This window comes from Trichoplusia ni, chromosome 27 (genome assembly GCF_003590095.1).
Source record: "Trichoplusia ni isolate ovarian cell line Hi5 chromosome 27, tn1, whole genome shotgun sequence".
Taxonomy (NCBI): domain Eukaryota; kingdom Metazoa; phylum Arthropoda; class Insecta; order Lepidoptera; family Noctuidae; genus Trichoplusia; species Trichoplusia ni.
The window spans coordinates 368,525-390,380 of record NC_039504.1 but is presented as its reverse complement, the minus strand read 5'-3'; the positions used below and the strand labels follow the sequence as shown (position 1 = coordinate 390,380).

The window sequence follows — 21,856 nt, the reverse complement described above, 5'->3', positions numbered from 1 at the left end:
TGTGGCAAAGGGTACACAAGATAATTTTAAAAATAGATCGAGCGCTAATTTATAAAGTAAACGCAAACATAAGCCAAGGAATTATTAGATAGAGTTTTCTTTTTAAACACAAAAGGTCGAAGGTTAAAACGCTTCGAATTTGGAAACATATTTCGTGTCCCAAAAAGGTCAACATCGATTTTAGCTACAATTCGGTTTGCCCAATATTATTATGGTATGTTTATCGTGTACAAAAATAAGCATGGAATAACTGGGAGGCGTAAGGCAAAAAATATATCTTGATCGAAAGTGATTTTCCGTTCCACATGAAAATAGATTACACAGGCGTCTGCAGGGAAATCCAAGGAGGCGAAACTTCTAATTTCAATACTTGGGTAGGTATATAAGTTTCTTCTCGAATATTTTTGTAACGTGATATAAAACCTTATTTCGAGTATTACTTAGAAAGAATTCTTAGAACGAAACACGAAAGATTAGGCTTTCTGTAAACAATACCCAACAGACGCCGTAATAAGAAACATTATTTATTATTTATATTATAAAAAATATTATATTCTAACTTTAAATCTTTGGTATATTATTCTGTTTCACGGATTAAAATGTAAACACATATTAAGCTGGGTTCACAATACAGGTCCAATAACGCTTTATGCGCGTTCCATATTTAAAGATACTCGATAAAATCGTGCTAAAAATTCATTCCGTAGAGCATTCTAGACTCGCGCCGCGAGCGTTATTGGCTCTATAATGGGAACTGACATTTATACAGCTGGTTAGGTACTTATTTCTAAAACTGTTTAATCCAGTATACAATTACGAGCCTACCACTAAATGTACATACAAGATAAAAATGCTATTCAGACCATATTTACATAACTAAGAAACATATAAAAACTTAACTCTACATGTAACCTGGAAGCACACAGAAATATAGATAGATACATTTTTAATTACATCGTTAATATATTACAAATGTTATTAAATACTTGTCTGAAATAATCATTACTATTTGCCATCGAGAAATGTTCCATAATGCTGAGGGGTTTAGGTGTAAATTAAATTTGTATCGAAAGATTTGGTGATCAACATCAGTATTTACAAGTTTGTTAGGAATACATAAAACAGAAATCATATTTTCGTACACACACTTGCTATGATAGGTACAATAACGAGTTTAATTTAACGTCAAGTCGTACGCACACAGAACTTATTTGAATTTTCCATCGCTTATTTTGTAGCTAGAAAAATAAAGTATTTTTTAGTTTCTAAATTCACATAATATATATGAGAACAAATTACATTTCGTTTTTTTAATAGTGAAAGGTATTATATGACATGGTTTTCTTAAAACTTTTGTAACGATTACTCCTTAAATACATACGAGTACTTGTATTTGTTTTAAAATAAAATACATAACCAAAGTCTTGGAACTAACAAAAATAATATTTTAATTATTCAGTTATTTTCAATTTGATCATTAAATTAAACAGGTTATCTCTAAAATGATATTTTACCACTAAGGAAAACAATGTTCGTACATTTTAAGGATTTATTTATATAAAATTTACGTATTCGACCCCGTTTCCTTTTGTGTTCACGTATCAAAGAGAAAGTTGTAACACAACAGCTATTGTGTTGTTCGTTACAACACTTTAACGTTTTGGTTACTCGTCAAAATAACGTGTGTCACGTAAAGAAAACAAAACACAAAAGCACATGGGTACATAATCTACATTTTACATTTCAGGAAAAAAAAAGAAAAACACATCTGAATGGGTGTTAACGAGCTATCGGCAATATCGACATATCGATAAAATCGTTCGAAGTTCGCATTAAAATCAAATTAGTGTTCGTTGAAAGGAATCCTAATACATCGATATCGACACTTTACATCTCTGTCCGTGCTTACTAACCACAGGCTTAACAATTTATTGTCACCCAATATGAAGCTTGTTGCCTAAACGCCTGGTCCTCGATTGCTACGTGAGAGATATGTACTGTTTCTATGAACACTATACACATATAATACAGGGTGTGTCGGGCTGGCTCACGTGATCGGCGAGCACGACCCGTCAAGACACTTGAGTCCCGGTTCGCACGTTCCACTGAACCCGCCGCAGTCTTCGCCGAGCGTTCTCGCGCATACTTTACAGCATCTGGAAAGATAAAATTAATGTTAGGTGTATTTAAATACGTGACACAATATATTACAAAGATTTTAAACCTTATTGGTTTGGCTTAAAGACGTTACACACATCACGTTCCCTGCAGAAAGGGCGAAAATGTGGGAGCCCGAAATCCTCTCTACCGATACTTTAAGCCTATGTCAAGAGACTAGTGACAATGTTCCAAAATAAAAAGGTAAATTTACGTAATAATATCAAGATAATAATAAAAAACTGACTTTGAATCAGACTTAAATGGACATCGGATTAATTTTTGAACCGATTTAGTTAAAACCTCTTTTTAGAAAACTCGAAAACTCCTTGAAATAAAAGGAGAATATTGGAACTTGCCTAGCCTTGTATAAAAGGAGCTGACCTCGGAGTTGGCAGGCTTGGATTATATGGCTGTCATGGATTAGTTCCGCGACATGTTGGAGAAAATTTAACATTTTTCATATTTGGGAAACTATTTGGAGGACAAAATGTGTTAGACAATATTATACAGATTAATGTGGTTAAAGCCAAATAAGGCCTTTATTTTCGTTTTTTAATGAAATAACAGTTAAAATATGTTGTGAATTTAAAATCAATAACTCAATTTTCTCCATCATTTAAACAGTTATTAACCAACTTACAACCAAACAAATTAAAGGCAATTTCATTTCTAAATGACCCAAAAACTCCAAACGAAATACTATAGCAACTTTCAAAGTAGGAAGTAAAAAAGCAACTTCAAAATTGCTTTTTGATTTTTTGTTTATATTTATAAATCGTGCCCAGTAAGTTTACCAAGCTCGGTAATTGCATTAGCCGCCTCCAACTTCCTTATTTTTGAAGTTCAAGCAAAAACTTCATCTAAGTGGATCAGGCCCTTGCCAAAGTTCAGGAAGTTTTTCGGTAAAAGCCAATGGTAATTACCTGAAAATAGACATTTCTTATTGAAGCCCAATTGGTTTTTTTAGTTGATTTATATTAAGTGTTGTCGAAATGTGTTCGTCTAATTATATCGTTTGAGTATCTAGTATGGACATGTTTATTTAAAGACCTTTACTTAAACATGTCTATATTAAATTATTGAGTATATTATATATTCCCCCGTTTTCATACACTCACTTTTCTTGGAAGTTTTTCGTTTCGGTTGGATTTTTGCAACTCAATGTTGACTCTCTTCCCGATAAGCTAGCAGGCTGAATTTTCAGGGTAGCTTCAAACCCGTTGACAATGCAACTTGCAACTATGAAAACTGCTGGACCGATTTTGATAAAATTTGAATGGACATTTAAAACGTCGGTTTTTTTTTAAGTCTATAATTATTTTAATTACTGGGGGGATCAATAGTGGTTTTTTTATAATATTTTTTGGAAATCTGCCAAAAGGACATCATCATCATCTCAGCCTATTTCCATCCACTGCTAATCGTAGGCCTCCCCCAAAGAGCGCTAACCATCCCAGTCCTGGGGAAACGGACAGACTTAGTAAAATTCCCTGGTTAGATACTTCAAAACACTACAACTTCAAAGCCTTGGATATAGGCAAGAAAATCTATTTTAGCACATTTATATTGTAACCACCTTTAAACCGCTGAAAGCCGGCTGCCCTTTTATCCGTAGAGATACACAGGGTTCAAGGTTAAAAACCGGGACATGCAAAGGAGTCATATTTTTTCGAATGCTAACGCTGATTAAATAGGCCCAGGGGGCTACTACTGCGTCCTAAAGTAATATAAATGTATTTGCGGAAGGAGGACGCTGCTCTACGCTGTAGTGTGCTGTCACGATTTGACAACCGCAATAATACATATGACTTGAAACTGTCTGGGTGTACTCTAGGTCCTTTAAAAATTAATAAAACATATTTTTCTTGTAATCCTGGTTGAAACTTCAAGACCCGTGGAGGGCACGGCGGGGGGATATTTCGAGCTTCCACCGACTAAAAACACCCCGGGCCCCTTCTACTGCTTGAGCTAGAGTCTCGGGATCACTCGCGCATTCTCTGCGAGACTATGACTGGCCAAAGGCGTATATACTCCTTCTCGCAGAATGGGTATTTAGAGCCCATCCCTAAACATGAATAAACTTACTCAACATAGTTTATTTCATGAATAAATGACAGAATCAAATTATCATCCAATACGTTAGTTGTTTCAGTTCCCCGTTTGATTTAAGACAAATGTTTTGATAGGGAGATGAAATGAAACAGTTCAAAATAGATACAGGGGAACTGGTTTCGTGTTGTTTTACGTGCTGTTATAGCACGCGATTTGTTTATGGTTAATATGGTACATGATTGGTTGCCAGGATGAAAAATCCATATATTTTGACAGAAACATGTAAGGGAATGTAGAATGTTTTATCATTATTTGGTTTAACAATTGCAGTACATTTAAGCAATTGGTCAGCGTTGGTTGGTACCTCGTAAAGTGAGTAAAATTGTTGTAGAAATACAAAAATACCGTTACTCATATCAATTCGTTTATTAAAACCGTTAACTCAAAGAGCAAATGCAATAAATTTCTCAGTAAAAAAAATAATTCCATTGCAAAATTGACTCCTCATATGAGCTTTCGAAGGACGACTCTTGCGACTGTAAAAGCGAGATCTACATATAATGTAGAGCGCCATTTAGCTTCTACAACAGCAACAGTTTTACTTAAAGAGCTTTTTAGTACAGGTACTGACATAATTCTTATAATAACTACCCTTCTCAAACTTAAAGACTTCTAGTCCTTTGATTCTAAACTTCAATAACTCAATTACTTTAAAATTGAATTTCTAAAAATGTTCTTATTTGCTAAAGTGACGTGACTTAGAAAAGGTAGCAAGCAAAGAGCTTAGAGTTGTAAAGTTCCCGTTGCCCACTTAGTTAAACATTTATTGGTTACTTAAAACCCCTAATTAATATACTTCGCAAGTTACGTCATACTTTCAGTAAGCTTATAATTTGCATATTATAATGTAAATTGATCAACCTTTATAGGATTTGTTGGGAAATTTCTTGATTGTTTAATAATTTTTCGACTTTTATCTTATAAATTAATCAGTGACGAATTTAGGAATAGAAAAGTAAGAATTTTAATAATTTTCATACGATATGAAAAACAATTTTATGATTTTGAAATTATTCATTTATAAAAAGAATAACTTAGCTTCCAAATATTAATTCGCCAAAAACACCCTTATTTCATATTCATCCTTATAATAATTTATTATCATATCTTGTTAAGTTCGTAAATCAAAGGCCCTGGAATTCCATTTAGGTTACATGTAAAGTCAAAAGAGTAATTAAATTATAATTAAGTTTTAGTAATTGAAAGTTTTTGCTATGAATCTCGTAATGAGAGCACGACCTCTGCTTAACCCTGGGGGAATCCAGGGTTAAGCAGAGGTACACAAAATTTTGTTTAAGAACCGTTTTTTTTAATTATTTGCGGTAGTATTTTAAATGTTCGAAGATAAGTCTTGCATTTTAAAATCATTTATTTATTTCATTTCACTTAGATCGATACGACCTTGGTTGCCCAGAAATTGATAATATCAGCAGTTCAATTTGCGCATGCTTAAAGAAACGAATTTTGGTGCTAAGCTAGGATCGACCCCGTGATACGACGCGCCGACTTATGCCACACGGCTATCCATGCAGTCGAATAATTGAACAACCTATATCATTCACTTGCTTAAGAGCAAACCTTAAAGTCAAAGTCATTTTTTTTATTTAAATTGGACCGGTGTATGGCAGTTTTGAACGTCAAACAATTTATTAATACAATATTAAATTCTAGTGTCAGTCTGTCGGTCAATCTCCTATTGAAGCTACCGCTCGTTCGGAAGGTAGATTCACATGGAGAAGAACGAGCAGAAAATTCCATGGTTACTCTTGTTCACTGCCATACAATAATTATTTGGGTTACATTATTATGGTTGCATTATATGAGAACGATGTTACACCAATATTCGGCCAAACAAACAGAAAAGGAAATAACCAATAAGGACGCATGGACGGATCTCTTATGAGATCATTCAGCTATCGATGGTTATAACTCTCACCTGCAGGGATCCCAAACGACGATCCCCATTCCAGGGCACCCACTTGGCTCCAGCACCTCGCACTCCCGGGGGTTACACACGCAGTCCCACCCCCGCACCGCCCCCGCTACCACCACCACCGCCACCATCGCCAGCCAGCTACCTCTGCTCATACTGTTGCGCACATTTCACGAGTCAGCCCACACTACTGTTCGAGCGACTGAGGAACACTTTTGCATGGTTACTGAGGAGTGTAACACGATGCTCGCATTCTGAAACAAAAAAAAAAGAATGATAAGTCGCTGTTGTTAAAAACTCTCGTAAGGTTTATTCATATTTAAATGACACAACGACAGATGCAGCTGCATGGGCCTCGAGTCGAACATACTTTTCACTCATGACCCCATTGCTATGACGGCTCGTAACTAAAGACTCCGTTTCGATGCAAAATTAGTCAGGCAGTTCCGATATGACCTACGGTGGAAGTCAAACATATCTCCACGCCTAGCCCTCGATGTGGGTTGAAGTCATTAGTGTTTAACCCAGGAAAACAAGAGAAAGGCAGAAACTCCAAAAAATAGTAGAAATACTAGTGAGTAAACTGCTTTATCATTTAAATACATGACTGATTATCATGATTTCATGTCTTGAATTCACTATGTTATAGGCTGGTTTTACTGTAATCATTCCAGGTAGCACCGTAAGGGGTTGTTCTACGCGGAATGGTATGGACGAAATACAAATTTAATACCAAATTTTCGTCACGCTATTTGGCGTGATGTAAGCAAGGAAAATGAGTTTAATGTGACGCGTGCTGTACTCCTATAAAATAATGAAACAGTGGCAAGAAAACTGCTCCATAACCGATTTAAAACTAAAATAAATGTATTTTACTTTACATAAACAACGTCAACAATTAATCAATTTACAAGCGCGAATCCTTGTAAACTATAAGTTGCCAGTATCACGTCCAACTCTGTACTAAGTTAAGCAGATTACTGAGTTAGTTGACCTAGACACTACTTGATGGTCTCAAGTTAATACTAAATTGTTGTCTGTTGAGCGTATGGGGATACGATAAACTTAATACTTGTTACAAACTTATGAAATATAGAATTGGTCCTGAGCAGTTGGAAGTGTAGTGTTTGAGCAAACAAATCCGTAATGTAATTAAATAATCTGAGATAAACCGCAGCAAAATTTAATGTAACCTCTCTCTATGCTCTGCAGCCGGCAAATACACGAACCACGGCAGATGTAAACAACATTTTCTCATTGAAGATATCAAAGCAAGAGAAATTAATTTAAGTTAACATTAAATTGAAGCCCGCTATCATCTTAAGCTGCGTATACACGTTGACATAAAAATAAATGCTCGCACGAAGTTGTTTAGACAAAAAATAAAAGTACATGAATTTTATTTAATTTGACACGTATCTTGTACGCATATCAAAAAATCTAGCGCGAGTCGGACGATAAGGGTTCCGTATAACTTGACTTAAGAAAAACGTATCGTTTTACGCTCACGAGAATGTATCATTTTTGTAGCTTTTATTACAGTAAATAACAAATATGATAATCAAGGTTAAGCAACCGGTGCACGGTGGTAAAATAATTTTGATGATTGTTCATATTTTCTTGCGGATATTTGTGCACGGGTGCAAGTCCCACTCGAATCTTATTGTTTTTTTAACGTGAAAAACATTTTAAAATTAATATCCTATTTCTTAACTACTAAAATTACCACTAAGGCTAATTTGATAGCACGTTTTGATGTGAGCCGTGACGTCACACCGACATCCTGCTCCGATTTTCAAAGTGGAAAGTGTTCTAGTGTAAGCGTAGCCTTAAGTAAACGTTCTCAGAGTTTCTTTGCAAATGTGTATCGAAGCCGTATTTCTAATTAAAATCTAGCTTAACTTAACAGTTCTATGGAATCGCTTAAATTAACTCATGATTGCAGTTTAAAGTTCCTACATGTAATTTAAAATGGTTGTAATTTCACTATAAAGTGTTGTAATTTAAATGTTATAAAAAAAGTTTGTTTTTTGTTTCACATAACAAATGACTGAACAAATAGCCGAGTGGTTGAGGTCACCAAGCCAAACCCACGGAGCGCGACGTGTCGCGGGTTCGATCCCCGCCTACGATAAGCGTTTGTGTAGCCCACAAATGCTTGCCCTGAGTCTGGGTGTCTTTGTGCATATGACTTGAATGTATATGAAACTCCCCGCTATACAAACATTTTATTCCTTAGTGGTTATTTAAACTTGAGTTAACCGTGTAACTAAGTTATGTCTTGATTTCCTTCTATACATTTTTGCCTGACCTCCTTTTCAAAGAATAACTTAGACAAGCAGTTTCAATAACGCTAAAAAGAAATGCTGATATTCAGAGAACTATTAGAAAGTTCTCGTTGGTTGGATCAGACGTTGATTTTTATTAGCGGTTCAGTACCGAGAACGTGGAACAGAGAAGTAAAAGGAAGTGACACTTAATCGCAAGCATTAGAAGACGACGGTCAATCGTAGGTATCACCTCAAAATTTGACAGTTTCTAAACGAATTACATGTATGAGGTAACCTCACAATGAAGTTTGTTCTTTGTTTTGTATGTCAAAACCGGCACGATAGACAAAATCTTTATAGAATTACGAAATTCTACTGTACGTGTGTAAGTCATTAAACTCCGAGTGATGGACCGATTTGAAATTTTTTTCTATGTTTTAGATTCTCAAATCAGCTCGACAGAACTAAGTTTAGCACAAAAATATTCAAAAATTTACTTTAATTAATGATGGCAGGTAATTTAATTACTCGAAGCGCTAACGCTAATAAAAGTGACATAAGTCACACAGGTAAAACTAACAAGACAATAAGACAATGTAATTTCTATATATTTGCGCTTTTCTAGTAGCCTAATGTAAGGGCACTTCTCTCTTATTTTCTATTCTCTGAAGCAGACTATTATCAATGGCCGCCACCCTCAGCTATCAGAATTGAGCCATTTAACAGAGGCAAACCTCGCTTGTCGATTCACGTCCTTTCTGTTTTCTCTTTGTGTTGAATTGATGGTATTTCTCCGTAGATAGTGGTTTCTACCGAGATTGTCCTTGCTTTCACTTCAATTTCTCACTTTGATGAGTCTTTTGAATTCTGGATTTATGTTTTGTTTTATTTTAAGGTTATTCTGATTTAAATGAAATAATAATTTTACAATTTATTAACGTTTTTTTATGTGAGTATTTTATGAAAATTCGGTAAAGAAAAAGTGAATATGTGTATACATAGGTGATTTAGGTCCTAAAACTAATCATCTGAAACCTTTTATTTAATTCATCAATCATATCAAACATAATTTTGTAATAGCTCCCGACTTAACAAAAGCGTTTGCCGTAGTAACTGTGGTCTAACTATCTTTAGTGTTCAAATTTCAAAGACAAATTCCGTCTACCAGCTACGGGCGAATAACTCTGAATAGAGGTTAGGCCTTGTAAGGCTTCCGCCGCGTGACGTCATGCGGCAGATGGCTTTCATCGCCTGGGTTACTGCCAAACTCGTGTACCTATAAAGGACTTTATGACCAAAACTATAGAGACATGATCGACATTATTATAATCTGCGTCATTCGTTTGTCGGGTAAATCCTACGTGTTATTGTGAAAGCACAGCTTGGGGTGATTTTTTGTGAAACTTCGTGAAATTATTCAATGAATTTGAAAAGACAAAAATTGTTTTTGTTATTGTAATGTTATGGTAGTTTTTATGTTTAATAACTGGCATCGTATCGTAAGTTTGAGGTTGGTTTTACGGGTTCAAATCTCTAGTACCAATGCGACTATTTGAAAGTGATATTCCTTTACTCAATAAAAACCTACATTTTATTACCAGACACATTTCATTATTTTTCTGTTACGACAATTTTTCACGAAATTTTCCTGTCCCTTGTCCTTTAACAAGAAAAATACAGCAATCTTCACTTAACATTAAAAATATTTCTCACTTTAATGAAAACTCAGTTATTTTCCACATGGTTATGGTGATCGAATTACATCAGTTGTGCAGCGGGTGCACGGGTGCAGCGAGGCGTCTCTAACAGAACCTGCGCCGCCTAACCCCGCTTAGGACGTGCAATCAATCAGCTACGGCCTTAATTATGTCGCGATAACTACCAACCTAAAACTAGGCGAGGAATTTCATAATATTTAATTTCTTTTTTTTTGGTTTTGATTCTCCTGTATATGGTTATATGAGAAAGGAGATCTTTATGTGTGTTGTAGGTCGTGAATTAGGGCAATTATGAAGTTACCGTAAATGAGTATATTATTATGCTCTACAAAAGATAAAATATGGTAAATTGATAAAAAGACGTAATTATATTCTTAAAAGCTTTAATAAACATGCGTTAATTTTTTGCTACTTTTTTTTTTTTTACTTAATAAATGTACCACTTCCGAAATTGAATTCGTAAGCATATTCTAAACTGTGTAAGAACGTAAACTACATCATTTAGTAACAAACCACCACATATTTTACATGCACCATAAATTACGTAAAACCATTTCGTTCCCAATAACCACGTTCTTAGCCCACAAACCTAATTATTATAGGACTTCCAATTCCGTATGCGGACACAGAGCAACAGTAATTATTCCGTGATGGATTTCGTGTAGTGTGGGGTAACGACCGACTAATGAAATACGGCCACACACTACGGAACCAGTGCCGTGAAATCAATCAAGCACCCTCAATAATGTCGCAGTATGATAGCCTACGGAATGCATATCCAAATGTATTTATTCGACGATAAAATGAACATTATTATGGTCACTTGGATTGTCTATCTTTGTAGGCACTACAAGTTTTGATTATACCTAAGTTCCACATGTGTAACGTGAAAGATTTGAGACACAAGTGTGACTCGTGTTTAACGTATTTTTATTTTATTTTATCAAATTAGTTTATCTTGATTAATAGCTATAACTTCTTGGCGTAACTTATACATGTCTATGTAAATTTTGATTGTAGAATCGGTAGATTAATACTTTAGGATAAAGTTAGAAGACAATGTTGGTATTGCCTTTACTTTGGAAGCACTGAAGTGTGAGAATTCCTAATCATATACCTCCAATACTATATTCTTACTGAAACCCTACAACTGAAATATATTTATGAAATCTTTCTTCTCAGCATCGCAATAAACATTTTTAACACGCCTCTCAATAATTCGTGCCGACCTCTTACGCAATACGATCCAATTTTCTTTGTAAAATCAATTTACATACGAGTCGTTACTCGGTCTTAACGGAGGTAATTCAATGGATTTACAGCGAGACCGTCGGCACTAAGAATACCTCTATAGAATAGTTCTAGACACAATGCGTAGACAGACAAGTTTAAATTAGACAGGGAGACAGTTGCATAACGCCTGTAAATGTTCTGAATTATGTACAATGGAAGACGTGTGCCGTAATTGTTGAGTTATTGCTTTGGTTGAATATTTGAGGTCTTACAGTACCTTCTTGATCATTAACATTAACTAAGCTATTTAAGTAGGAACTTAAAAAGTTCCTGATTGAAAAATGTTTTTATAGTGTAAGAGATTTTTTAATGTATAAGTAGATATAGTAAGTAGTTATATAATAATATTTTAAAATATGTATGTTCAGTTAATACCGTTCTAATTTGTTACTCTATTCCTAAAAAGTTATTTTTGTTAAATTTTTGTATCCTAAATTGTGGCAAAACATGTCTGGACTTGAGGGTTATGTCTGTCATTCCCATTTTTTTCCATCCACATTTACATTTCTATGTTATGTTACACATGTTTATACAAATAAATATATCTTTATCTTTATCTTTGTTGTAGTGTCATAAGGTTTAGGTCGTTTTTTTGCTTACCTTCGTGAAATGTAATGAGTTTAAACTTAAATAGTTAAAATCGATAAAATTCAAGTGTAACGCAGTACAATAAAGTTATTGAAGGTGGTTTGATAGACTCTCTTTTAATTGAAACTTATTATTATCAAAAAAAAAACGACTCACGCTGTCATGAATTTAATTTTTGAGTCGCGGCGTTTCACAAACATTCAAGACAAAGAAGTCAAAAATATTCGTGGATCACACCATTAATGATTGTCGCTTAATGAAGGTGAGTTGGTTTGACCATTTGGTTATCCTTAAGTAATATTTTCATTCTTTACGCTTACTTTGTTCTTTTTAATTCTAATCATTTCCATAAATCTCTGTTTACTTAGTTTCTTCTAAATCAAATCAATATTCATTCTACTACAAGAACAACTTAGAAAACAATCGCAGTAAGGTTAATAATAAATACTGAAGTAATACCAGCAACAACTTTTAAACAAAATTGCCAACTTCATTCAACATTACACTGGAAATCAGTGTATGTTGCCAAGTCCCTGCAGCAATACGTTTTGTAAAACGACCGTCCACTTCTCACTTACCAAAAGCTCTCTAAGCTGAATTGCTGTTGGGGAAACGAGACGCCGATACGGGAATTGTATTATTCTACCTCCCTTGCTCGATGACGGCAATGTTTCTTTAAGAGCTCGTGGTATTACACTGGACTGATATAAGATCCACAGTATATCTCTCGTAGAAAAGAGCAGTGACTTCATGGCGCAGAAAATGTATGCAGATAAAATGTGTGATATAATTTATAATATGTGAAAGGGTTTCTGAGAATATTTTGTGCAACGTTAACTTTAAAAAGTGAGCTTGGACTTACTAATTTTCATTAAGGTGCATTTAATATGTACCAGTGTAATTGGCAACAATATCAGCGCAACTAGTGTAGACATTCTTTTACTCAAAATTCCTAGTTTTAATGCAGTATTTTCTTGAAATCGTCATCTATATTGTAAGATAAACATAGGTACATGGATATATACCTACGTATACTATTAATTGTAATTTTCCAGCCACCGGTCGCTGTCACTGTATTAGGCAGTTAGCGTGCTCGCCTCGTTGGACGCGCGTACTAAACAGTTAATTCAATCAGAGCCACTAGTTAGACAGTTACTGACAATTACCACTCCGTTACCAATATCGGTAAGGGGAATTAGGCGTGAATTGACCTTAGTGAGTGAGTTATGGAACACGATACCTACATGACCTTGTTGGGCGAGTATTTTCTTAAATTGTATCATACAGAAACTCGATTAGAGCAAGCTTAAACATTAAAGTTATACACTCGAAAATCACGTCCATAAAAGTTAACGTTTTGAGCTTGCTGGAATCGAGTTAGTACGCGACTTATTTTTTGTAGTGTACTCCCTCAAACAGTCGATGTATATCATGATTCCTACATATTATATCCCATTCTAGAAGAAATGATCGTCGATAGCATTAAATATGCGTTTAAAGTTGCATTAGATAAGTAAACTATAATATATCGCCACTGTCAGCGCCCACCTACGAGATTGAGAATGGTCCAATACGGGAATTTTGAATACAAAGAAAATCTAATTTTTAAGAAGCTTTGAACGTTGTCGAAATTCTTATATGTAAGGGTAGGGTTCATCAAAACGTGTTCATAGCTAAACCAAATTACTCCTAAGTTACATTTCGCAATGCTACTGAAAACAACAAAAGCCTTGCCACTATATTCCCACTTATAGCTACTAATGCATTTATCACATGACCGCCTTTGAACTAAATTCACAAATGCCCACTTTCTCAAAGGAATTGTCAAATAAATGCATTCTCAAGGGCTTTCCAATCTTGAAAATTTTCCCGTCTATTGTAAAACTCATGTTTGGAAGACTATTCAACCGAAACGAATTTGTCGTAATATCGACCGCATGTCGTCTTTAACAACTCTACACAAAATTGAGCTTTACTGCCCCGGGATTAAGTCGTATTCGGAATGACAATATAGGCAACGTATTGCGGTCCAGTGTACAGTCAGCAAAAGAAGTCGGTTAACACAATCCGATTTACATAGTGCCAGTATTTTCACTGAAATGCAGGAATCGTTGTTCAGCGTGTTTTAACTATACTACCTGTCAAGCCGATTTTGTAATTTATTAGGACAAAAGCATCTCTACAAAATGGAGTTGTGTTATTCGACTTCTGTTACCAACCGTACAATATTATAAGTATAAAAGACCTGAAGTATTCCGTGTGGGATCTTAAAAAGGTTTATTATTTTTTGCGTTGTCTTCCCATGGGGATGTTAAAAGGCGACTAAGGAATTTTATTTAAAGAAGGAAATGTAATGTTTTGTTTTATGTAAATTGTTAAGACGGTAATGTCTTATGAAAAGATTCATTGCATTATTGTGAAAAAGAAAAATGTACGACCGGAATTTCGGTGTCGACAAAAAATTTACAATTTCCATTCACAATTCCAAAACAAAATTAAATGGAAATACTTTTGAATAAAACAATGAAGGTCAATTTTGTATAAATTTTTGGCAAATTGAATTTCACAGTCTATAGAAATCTAATGCAATGGTGAAGGTTGGGTAGTCCAGGAAGCAAATAAATTCAAACTATTCACTGCGGCATTTTCACGCAAAACCAACGTGATAATTCTTCATACATTATGCAACGAAGTTTCCTCGACTACATTTTATTTAACCAAACCACCCTTTAAATTTAAATGCCGCCGACTCCAGCGTTCTCAGTATATTTAATGGTTGTGTGTAAGGCAAAGTTCACGAAAAAGGTACCACGTTTAAGGTTTGTACATAATGTAGGAGGATAATGGTGTGCTTACACTGCGACACTTTAAATACTCAATGTCACAACGATTTAAAGTATAATTATGTTAATTTTTTCCCTTATTTATTCCCAATACGCAGCTCTGTTCTATGCTTGGACTTGGATTTTTCTCTGTACAAGGTGCAGATTTGATCAAATCGCAGGCAAAGTCTCATGTTCCACTTTAAAAGCTACATGTAGGTACTTTAGGACACCACTGACAAACTGTGAGGAAACGAATACTACCTCAGACATTTAAGCTCAGTGTGTCCCAGAAATCTTATTTCTCTCTTGATTCTTCTGAGAAATAATCAGATGTTACTAGAGTTTCTTCTCCCAACAAATTTTGACACAGTAAGCTTATGACAAAGTGAATATAGGACATAGGCAAAGAAAGATAAGGAAAGTTTGGACACTCTGAACTACTTTCGTCAACAAAAAAATGTTTTGTCCCAGATTGATACCGCGATAGTGTAGAGGTGCCTTTTTATCGACCGCAGGATCAATAGCAGTTCGAATCACGTCACGGCCCGTGTATAGTGATTTTGTATAATCAGTACGTGTATTACTGTAGCAAATACTCCAAATTATATGCGGAACGTTTCCTACGCTCGTAGAATAGTAATCTTGTAAGATAGTTTCGGTTTTAGCTAGAATTGTATAAAGTTTGGAGTAAGATTAATTTGTACTGTTACGACCAAATTGTAAGACGAGTTTGGTACCTAATTCTTAAGTTATGTGTGAAGTTTTTGCATTGAGTAGACTGAAAATTTTCATGTTCTAGGCCAAGAAGATACATTTTTTAAAAGGTACTTTTTATGTTTTTGAATACATGATAGTCGTACATATTCAGATGATGCTAGATTGTCAGATGCGTCATTGGTTTTACTCAATGTGAATTACTACTGCAAACTACCAATTAATACTGAATACGTTTAATTGAAGAAGCTATTTATTCAAAAATATTATTTTCAGTGCAAATTACTTCAGTTGGCTTTACTATCTGTGGCTGATTTGAAGTATTAATGAAATTTAAATGGCGTTTTAGATAAAAATCAACAAGAAGATTCTAAACTATGTGTCATCCCACAATATTAAAAAATAAATGAAAAAGAACTACTAAGTAAACACATTTTTAAACCAGTCCATAATTATGAAAAGCATTTACAAAGCAACCTCTTTAGCCGACATTACCGCCATGTAATTAGTCTATTGCTGGTTTAATATTGAACTAATGAGCTGACTCTGTGTATAAACACCAATGTAGCTGTGATTAGCACTATGATGTGAACTGAATACGAGTCTGTGACTAAGCTTCAATTAGCTTTTGACTTGTAACAGAAGCCATGTTTGAAATAAACTAATCCTGTTAAAGGGGTGACGAAATATGAAACCACAATTTGGTTAATAGCGTAGCGGAAAAGAGAGAATGTGTTTTTGCTGTCGCAGTATTAAATACGAAGTTTTTGATTTGGTTATCCTGAAAGGGTATTTATTTGGATGACTAAAATGTAAAAAAAATATTATGTACACAAAATGAAAATTTTCTAATTAATTGAACCTGTATTTTCCAATATTTATCTATAAAACTAATTTATTACATACATTTACCACTCAAACATTATTATATAGAATTTTGTATCACTAGAAATCAACTGTTTTAACGTTTAACATACATTCAAACAAATTGTACGCGAATTCTAATGAACATCATAATAATACGCGAGCGAAATGCTTTACCGAAAAGCAAATAAACATTTGAGTTCGTTCCAACTATGATTAGAACAACAACATTCTAGATAATTGGATACAATTATCATTAAAATAGTTATTATTAGATGCTTACTAAATAAATAAAACTTATTGCAGATGTGCTAGTGTGATAGCGTGCTTTTTTGTAGAGTGGCGTCTCCCTTCCACAACTACAATAATAATATGTTATTACATGATGCAACGGTTAACTCACGCGTATTTATCGCGAGTGCCCGACTAGTTTCGGATCCAACCAGAGTCTTTAATAATATAATGAGCAGAGTCCATCATTTCGACTTTAGCTCGACGACGTCGACATCATTTAATAATGAATCAAATATAAAAATGCAATAATATTAATTTAAAAGGTGAAGATAGGTAGGGTGTTGTTTGTCTGCAGGTATATGTTAATTTAACATTAAATCTGTGCCTATATGTATATATGAGAATGTATCGTGTAATTAGGTAAAATAAAAGTGTTAAAAGGCATATTATTCTTCAAATAATATTAAAAAAAAAAAATTAATAGATTTCAAAAATCTTAATACCCACGTTTTTTAAAAGTCACTTTCTTCAAATTTTATCGAAATCGGTCCAGCCGTTTTTGTAGTTGTAAAATGCATTGTCATCGGGTTTGAAGCTACCTTGAAAATTTCGACAACGACGGGACGAGCTTCAATATTGAGTTACAAATCCAACCGGAACGACAAACAAAGAAACATACACACAAAAAAGAAAGTGTGTATAAAAACGTGGGAAAATATTTTACCCCTTCCGATAGCAACAAGACATTTCAAATGAAATAGAAATGCCAAATAACCATTATCCACACTGCAAAAGTTCCTGTAAGTTTCAAAGCTTGGTAAAAATGATCCTGATTATATTTATGACGTATTTTGAGCTAGTTACTGCAGCACAATGACTCAAAGTAATTAAGGTTAACGTTATACATTTAGCACAAAAAACTGTGTTCGTGAACAACCCTAATTGTTACGAAAACGATGCATTTTTTTACGGAGCCACGAAATGTATTTGTTATTTGTGAATGTTAAATGTTTTGGGTATTTTGTTTTTGGTTGGTGGCCTATAACATTTGCATTTACAACAACACTTTTTAAAGTATTATAATTGCGTGTGACAGACTAGACGGCGCGCTACGTTCCAGTCCTATATCTCTTTTTCACATCGTCAATCATACATAATTTTCACCATACATATTTTTAGTTTTAGTTATCAACACGACGCGATACTCATAATCCACCAAAAATAGCCATTTCAAGATATATTCGTACTACAGCTATGACGAATTTAATTAAGGCCGGTGTACACTATGACCAAAAAATGTATGTTCTCTACCCTCCCTAATTGTTTCAGACAGGCTTTGAAGCATGCCTTTTTATTTCTACAAAAAAACAACAACTTTGTACGCGTAGTTTAATAAAAAAAGTAAATTGTTCATTTTACTTAATTACACTTGATGGACTTACCGCCCGGTCTTACATTAATATTATCGTGTCAAAAAGAGATGCCGCTCTACACAGTGTATTGCGCTGTCACGTTTCTACAACCATAATAATATTATGTTAAGATGTGATAGCAGATCTTCAACTAACAACAGCCTTACAAGTGCAAGGAAAACAACAAAAACTGATAAAAACACAAGCTAGGAAAATAAGTCAAATACGTTCTTGGACTTTATTAATTTATACTTGGTCATAATATTTATAACCCTAGTTCCTTAAGTTACTATATTTCATAATTTAAAAGATAATATCATGATGAAAAAGCTCATCTCACATTTTGGAAGTATGTAATATAATTTCGTTTTTTTTTTTGCCCAAAACCCTCCTCAAATACAGGATCCTTTTTTAGTTTTTCACGTGTTTAATCATAAGAGCACATAATCAACGCCTAATGTTAAAACGAGCTAAAATAAAACACCAAATTTCAAATAAACACAAGTAGTTTCACCTAAAATATGCAAATTACCATTTCTGCTATTGGTTTGACAAGAGCTACTATGTATTTTAAGCCAAAAGCATCTTTGAAACTATCATCTTATGGTTCATAATCATTTGAGTATCTCAGAATATGTTTCTTAGGTTCCCAGTGTAAATATAATTAATTTGTAGCGAGTGTTTCGCCAGACCTTACCTAAGTAGACTGATCTTACGTCTTTTGTAAGCGGACTGGTTTAAGTATAATTAATTAACGAACACTCCTTTGGATTTGAAATACTCGTACCTCGGTGTATCAAGTTACTGAAAAGTAAACATGCTGTGTTTTTATGATTATTTGATAAAGGATTTAAAAAGAAAATAATTTTAAAGGCAAAGCTTCTAACTTGTGATTTTTTTTTTTAATTACCAGCATGGTTTCATTATTTCAGGATTGTTAAATGCTGATTTTGAGATTAACAAATACTTCTTTCTCCATTGATTCCATTTTGATCCAAAAAGACCTCTTACAGTTGTTATTAAATTAGCACTTATAACATTCACAACATACTTAAAATGGAGCAATAAGTTTTACATCTTCATAACTATAAAATACTTCCCATACAGCTATTACAGAAAGCCCGGAATCTCATCCGAACCATATTTATTAGAACACCGATATCGCTTGGTTACATTGAAATGAGACTATTATCCATTTAATGGTTATACCGAATTGCTGATAGGCAAACTTGTTCCACAATAAATAGAGGTAATTTGTTACCCGACCCGATACAGACGAGCGACCTATGAACTCGATCACCATGCCCTTAAAACCTTGGAAACAGCCTCCAGGGATCTAAAAGGAAACAGGCTCCATTTACTCCAAAAATTACTTTTTATAAAAACTGTTTTTGTTTTTTTTTCTCCCAAAATCAATCACTGGAAGTTCGGTAATGCAAAGTAATTTGGAGAACCTTCCCGTTTGGGAATTAATTTAATTTTTAATTAAATTTAAGGGCCTCTTTCTTTGCTGCCCTTCGAGTTAGACAACATTGGAATTTATCCGGAGAGATAATTTGTTGTTCTTGTTGAGACATTTTGACGACGTCTTGACATTAATGACACGATTACGCAATGCCGGTGAAGGTTTGTTAAAAGATTTAGCAACGTAGTTTGAGACAAATTTTGCCTAAATTTAGATTTTTCACCTTGGTACAAACAAGCAATGCACTGAAATTCAGTAACGAATATTTTAAATTTACGTGTATCAAAATTGACCCAAATGATCACATCGAGATGGGCAAATATAAATTAGTTATCTAACGTAGACACGGAGTTAACAAGCTAGGTTAATGTAGTAGTAGTAGTAGTAATGTAGGCTAAGGTATTCAAAACACTCACCAATTATTGCACATATTTCTTAATATATTTTTTTCATTAGCATTAAACTTCTGCTAATAGCATTTCCACAACTGGAGTACCACAAAGGCTAGTCCAGCAACAAACCTACTTCACCCTCACTTTCCACAACGAAACTGAAAGCGATGAACTACTTGCATTGTCTAAGTCTTTGAACTGAACACAAGAAACTTATCATGTAAGTCAAGTAAAAGTAATTACGGGGACCGTTTCATTATGTCCCACATTCAACTACCTTCCGTCGCTGTAACGCCAAACTGTTTCGTTTGCCGCGCAATTAATTGCCACACAGCTGTTTCTTGCCACGACTTATTCAAACTTTAGGGTGTGAGTACAACTACGGGAGTCAAACTTGCACGTGTATTCGTAGAGCACGTTCGCTCAAACTGCAATAATTGTTACTCGTTTGCTGAACTATGCAGCATCAAATGAGATTGTTTGAAATATTTTAATCTAAAGTTGTGGTGTTATTTGATTACAGACGGTTTTTTTAAGCTTAATTTATAAATCCGCCTAACGAAAATTATTTAAGCAAATGTTGTAATGTGAACACGTGACACAATTTTAAAGACATGGCACACAATGACAAGTGATACGTAAAATAAGTTTGTAGTCGTAATTCTATAGTGAGGAGTCGTCTTTTGTATTTTTTTTTCACCCAGATTCCAGAACAAGCATTCGTGGAACGCACAAATACATTGATCAAACCCGCGACACGATGCGCACAGTGTGTTTGGCGTGGTGAGCTCAACTACTCGGCTATCCACGCAGTCATGCAAGTAATGCAACACTAAGTTTTTGGCAGTTTAGCGCAGGCCTTTAGCAAGGAATTTAAAAAGGATGCCTAACTTACCTAAACGAGTTGCTGAAAGCCTTACGCTAAAAAAGATAGCTATTTCAGTGAGTACACATCCTAACATTTTCATACACTCGAAACTTTCGATACACTTCGCGTTCAGAATTAATTTTAATTGATTTAAGAAATAATCTCTTTGATGTTTTCGTTGATCCTAAATATGATTACGCTATTTTGAAATTAATTAATGTTTTATTTGATTAATTTAAATATAACGTTAATGTTCGAGATGGAAAAATTTATTGAATCAGGAAGTTATAATGATGTTCTGTAATTTGTTCAAAGATGTCTTAGAGTTGTCGGAACTCTTTGATGTAATAAAGAATTTAATACAATGACGGAAGATATATTATTGATTGGTCTTCTGTTCTCAATATACATTAAGCAGAAACCTTTTGATTAAATGAAGTAGATATATTATGTCTATCGAAATCAGCTTTCTACATATTATATTTTTTTTTTTGGAAGATGAAACGTCAATCATCTTAAGTATGGGACGCTATTTGTAATGTCTTTCGTATGTCATCCCTCTTTTTTTGTTCAAGGTCCGGAAATATATCACCTATGTAGTAATCATTCGATATAGCCCCATTTTGGTTGAACTTTTGAGGTCCGAGTGTACGCATAAACCCTGTAGAGTCTAGCATACTGTACATATATTGTTGACACCTCCTTTCAGTTCTTTAAGGGTAAAATCGGAACCCGGCTATCACCAGGCTGTATTTCATAAACACATGAAAGCAGTTTTTTTTTATTTGACAAATAATTTTATTTGTTTTGCCGCTAAAGGAAAAAAAAAACATTGATGCTAAGCAACGCTGTAGTTTTAAGCCATAAGCACGGTTCACGGATAAGCAGCGATTTTTTTTGTAACTTCGATCGAATAGACATGCAACTGACAAGTTTCAGTATCAAACTTTGCCACTAAACAAGTTCCAGTATCACCAATATACGCCATACAGTTATGTGTTGCCAGCG

The 21,856-nt window shown here is 34.3% G+C and overlaps 1 protein-coding gene across 1 annotated transcript in view; it reads right to left on the bottom strand.

The window, feature by feature from the left end:
* Positions 1–1,432: 1,432 nt before the first annotated feature.
* Positions 1,433–21,856, bottom strand: part of LOC113505869 (insulin-like growth factor-binding protein-like 1) — a 39,734-nt gene continuing 19,310 nt past the window's right edge. Inside the window, exons 2-3 of the mRNA XM_026888717.1 lie at positions 6,209–6,459; positions 1,433–2,156 (exon numbers count right to left, since the gene is read on the bottom strand). Coding sequence (XP_026744518.1) covers positions 2,048–2,156; positions 6,209–6,360 — 261 coding nt within the window. The 5' untranslated portion in view covers positions 6,361–6,459 and the 3' untranslated portion in view covers positions 1,433–2,047. The remainder of the gene's footprint in view (positions 2,157–6,208; positions 6,460–21,856) is intronic.